This window comes from Sinocyclocheilus anshuiensis, unplaced genomic scaffold (assembly GCF_001515605.1).
Source record: "Sinocyclocheilus anshuiensis isolate Anshui unplaced genomic scaffold, SAMN03320099.WGS_v1.1 scaffold767, whole genome shotgun sequence".
Classification (NCBI taxonomy): Eukaryota; Metazoa; Chordata; class Actinopteri; order Cypriniformes; family Cyprinidae; genus Sinocyclocheilus; species Sinocyclocheilus anshuiensis.
Window position 1 is genome coordinate 1,350,434 of NW_015551124.1, and position 3,654 is coordinate 1,354,087.

The 3,654-nt window shown below is 37.7% G+C and overlaps 2 protein-coding genes across 4 annotated transcripts in view; one reads left to right on the forward strand and one right to left on the reverse strand.

The window, feature by feature from the left end:
• LOC107663167 (mitotic checkpoint serine/threonine-protein kinase BUB1 beta-like) overlaps window positions 1-1,429 on the reverse strand; it is a 7,298-nt gene extending 5,869 nt beyond the window's left edge. The window contains exons 1-3 of the mRNA XM_016453340.1: window positions 1,255-1,429; window positions 865-1,007; window positions 610-669 (exon numbers count right to left, since the gene is read on the reverse strand). Of these exons, the coding sequence (XP_016308826.1) occupies window positions 610-669; window positions 865-1,004 (200 nt within the window). The 5' untranslated portion in view covers window positions 1,005-1,007; window positions 1,255-1,429. The remainder of the gene's footprint in view (window positions 1-609; window positions 670-864; window positions 1,008-1,254) is intronic.
• A 415-nt stretch (window positions 1,430-1,844) lies between these two features.
• Window positions 1,845-3,654, forward strand: part of LOC107663166 (abscission/NoCut checkpoint regulator-like) — a 10,039-nt gene continuing 8,229 nt past the window's right edge. For all 3 annotated transcript variants that reach the window (XM_016453339.1, XM_016453338.1, XM_016453337.1), the window contains exons 1-4: window positions 1,845-2,065; window positions 2,146-2,267; window positions 2,353-2,406; window positions 2,483-2,646. In XM_016453339.1, the coding sequence (XP_016308825.1) occupies window positions 2,012-2,065; window positions 2,146-2,267; window positions 2,353-2,406; window positions 2,483-2,646 (394 nt within the window). In that variant the 5' untranslated portion in view covers window positions 1,845-2,011. The remainder of the gene's footprint in view (window positions 2,066-2,145; window positions 2,268-2,352; window positions 2,407-2,482; window positions 2,647-3,654) is intronic.

A 3,654-nucleotide genomic window follows, 5' to 3' on the forward strand; every position in this document is an offset into this window, starting at 1 on the left:
AAATCACTTTCACAGACTTTTTCATTAACTGTTCCCTCCTGGTGGAATGACCTGCCCAATTCAATCCGAGCAGCTGAGTCCTTAGCCATCTTCAAGAATCGGCTAAAAACACATCTCTTCCATCCTTATTTGACCCTCTAACTCTAGCACTTTCTATTCTTCTTCTATTCTTTATTCTCTATTTTTATTTTTTTTTTAAAACACTAGTCCCTTTTAGACTTGTACTCTATTCATTTGCTGCTTGTTTTCTTAAAAAAAAAAAAAAAAACATACTAGCTTCTCTAATCTTTTTGTATTCTATCTGTTTTCTTTTTATTTATTACACAATTTACAAAAGCAAAAAGGCCTCTAACACTAGCTTGCTCTATTCTGTTTCTATTATCAATTTTATTTTTATTTATTATATAATAAAAAAAAAACCCGTGTGCTGAATTAAGCTAACTGAGACTTGTTATAGTACTTGCATATCATTGCTCTTTTGCTGATTCTGATTGCTTCCAATGTCATCGTTTGTAAGTCGCTTTGCATAAAAGCGTCTGCTAAATGTCTAAATCTAAATGCATATCAGAAATCAACATGCAATGCATCTGTCATCGTAATAATCCATACCTGACCCAAACATCTAGAGGATCGTCTCCATCATACAGCCGCAGCTCAGACTCAAACGCTCTAAAAAAAAGAAAGATGACATTAATGAACTGTTCAAGAACAGGGGGCTGTTTCATAAAACAAGTTTACCAAATAAGCCAGGCTTATTTCAGTTAGTCTGACTCATTTTGAACCAAATCAAGTGACAATAAGTCTAGACTAACTGAACTAAACCTGGCTTATTTGGTGAACTTGTTGTATTAAAGCATCCCTCACTGCTTCTTCTGGTTAAGGGCCGTGTGGTTGCCCTCCTGCTGCTGACACAGAGCCTGGTGCAGGGCCGACACAGAGCGGCCTTGTCTCAAAGGCTGGATGTTTTCTTTACACAATTCCCATTCAGCATCACACTCTGCCATGATCTAGAAGAACAATAACAGATGCTAACTTATGATCCTGAATGGTTACTTAGTCATAAATAACATGGTAAGGTAAATACAATTATCCTAAACAGCATCAAATCAAGGCTCTTGACGAGATAAAGCAGTAAATAGTGTGAAAAGTCACAATAAAAGCACAGAAAAGTATCTGATCGTGTGATATTTCGCACAGTTCAATTCAAAACAAAACATCATGGAAGTCATGTTACAGAAAACAAATATAACTTACATTTTCCCAACAGAAATCTCCTTAGTATGCTTCTCTTCGTCAAACCAAGTGACTTTACGAAGGAAAAATGCACAAATGTGCGTTTATTTGATCTATTTCTCGCTCTTGTGTGATTGTGTTGTCTCTTCGTGTCTTCACGTTGACGGAGCAAAGAAAGACGTTTGAACAAAAACCGGAAGCGCGCCAAAGAGATTCCGATTGGACGAGCCGCTCACGTGTCCACGCGACAGCCAATTAGAGCTTCTCTAAAATAATAACAGGCTATTATTGTTTTGTTTTTTTAAATAAACAAAAGTATTTGTATGCTTAATGTATTATAATAGCGATGTTGTGTTTTTGACAGGTATTTTAAATTTTGACAATAACCAATAACGTGGCCGTCGTGTTGCATTCTGGGAAAGTGAGTTTTCCATCTACGTTTCGACTTTAACAATTTTGATTGTTCTATACAAAATCACTTTTAAGGTAATTTTAGCTATTTATCATAATGTCTAAAAGGCCTCTAAACATTTCCGCACGTATAAATCCTCTCAAACTACTATAGTTGTCATTGCTGCGAGCGAGAAAACTACATTTCCCTACAACCCCCCAGTTCTCACAGCGCTTCCGGTGTTTACATGCTCCGATTCAAGAGGAATGGAATTGATAGAGTGCATCTGAAATCGCAATATACACTAAATGTATGCTTTTAAATATTATTTTCGTGAGCATTTAAAGTGTCACACTGTGCTTTTGTGTCTCCCTGAAGAATCTCAATATGGATAACCGCTGTTACGGCTGTGCATCAAAGTTCACTCTCTTCAGAAAAGAGGTTAGCGGATATAAACACGGCGAAAATTCATTTCACAGCCTTAATTGAAAGTGTTTGACTCGGTTTTTGTGTGTTTGCAGTTGGGTTGTAGAAACTGTGGCCATGCTTTCTGCTCTGGATGTCTGACATTCAATGTTGTGGTGCCAAAATATGGAAACAGCCAGCAGAAAGTCTGCAAACAGTGTTATGGGAACCTAACCAGGTCTGGAAGCCAAACACAGGTTATATTCCGACTAAACACTGGTTGTATACTCACTAATGCACAACTGACAGGTCTTTCTGTGCAGCTCAGGCAACCAGACTGATGCTGGCAGATGGTCTCCACCTGAAAACTACAAAAAGTAAGAACCTGTAAGCCTCACATGAGAAATACAGCTGTATGCCAATGGAATAACACAGATCTGTGGCGTCTTACAGGCGAGTTGCTGCTCTTGAAGCCAAACAAGCTCTGCAGAATCAGCCGTCCAGACCTGCGGGAGCGAAAAGCAGCTCTGTGAGTCTGATTTCTACCAGAGGACTCAGTAAAGAGGACCAGATCATCGCAGAACGACTCAACAAGCTGAAAGAGGAAACCAAGCCGAGTAAGAGCTGTCAAAATCTGCTTTCTGAACTGCTTGATTGTTTATATTGTCATATAATGTCAACTGTATTATCATGCAGCTCTAATCTGCCAAATGCAAGTATAATGCATATATACAGGTGCATCTCAAAAAAATTAGAATATCGTGGTATAAGTTTACTTATATTCTAGATTCATTACATGCAAAGTAAAACATTTCAAAAGTTTATTTGTTTTAATTTTGATGATTAGAGCTGACAGCTCATGAAAGTCAAAAATCCAGTATCACAAAATATTAGAATATTTCCTAAGATCAATCAAAAAAAAAAAAAAGGGTTTGCAAAACAGAAAAGTTCAAGCTCTTTAAAGTGTGTTCATTTATTTGGTCGGGGCTGCTTTAGCACAAACTCCAGCATCAGTGAGGTTTGGCATTGAAGCGATCAGCTTGTTGGCTCTGCTGAGTAGTGCTGGGCGGTATGACCAAAAATTGATATCACGGTATTTTTCAAAATTATACCGGTTTCACGGTACATGACGGTATTTTTTTTTTCATGCATGACCGGGTGTTAACCATATTTTCTACTGATTGAGAGGAAATACTGCAGTATATTGACTTAGAATGCCCTATTTTACTGTCATGATGAGTGAATATTGTCAAAAAATACCACACTAAATAGTGACTAAACACGACCCCTTTTAATACATGTTAACCAGGAGTCACTCTCATTTATAATCGCAGCATCGTCTGATAAAATCCACATGCATCTACACTAAAGAGCAGCTAAGCGATTAGTCAACAGAAGAGACAGACGGCTGCACGTGAGTGTCCTGCATAATACTTGTTTATAGATCTGCTGTTGGAATTATTACTTGCTGCTAGGAAGGAATATTTCGTTTTCTGCCTATTTCTACGTTATATTTTTGTTTGCGTTTGTATTTTTGATTGCACTTTCTGGTAATTATAATAATTGCCCTCGGCTAAGAAGGAGCGCGTGTAATTTAATTGCTCCCTTCCTGCGTTTAAGTGCAA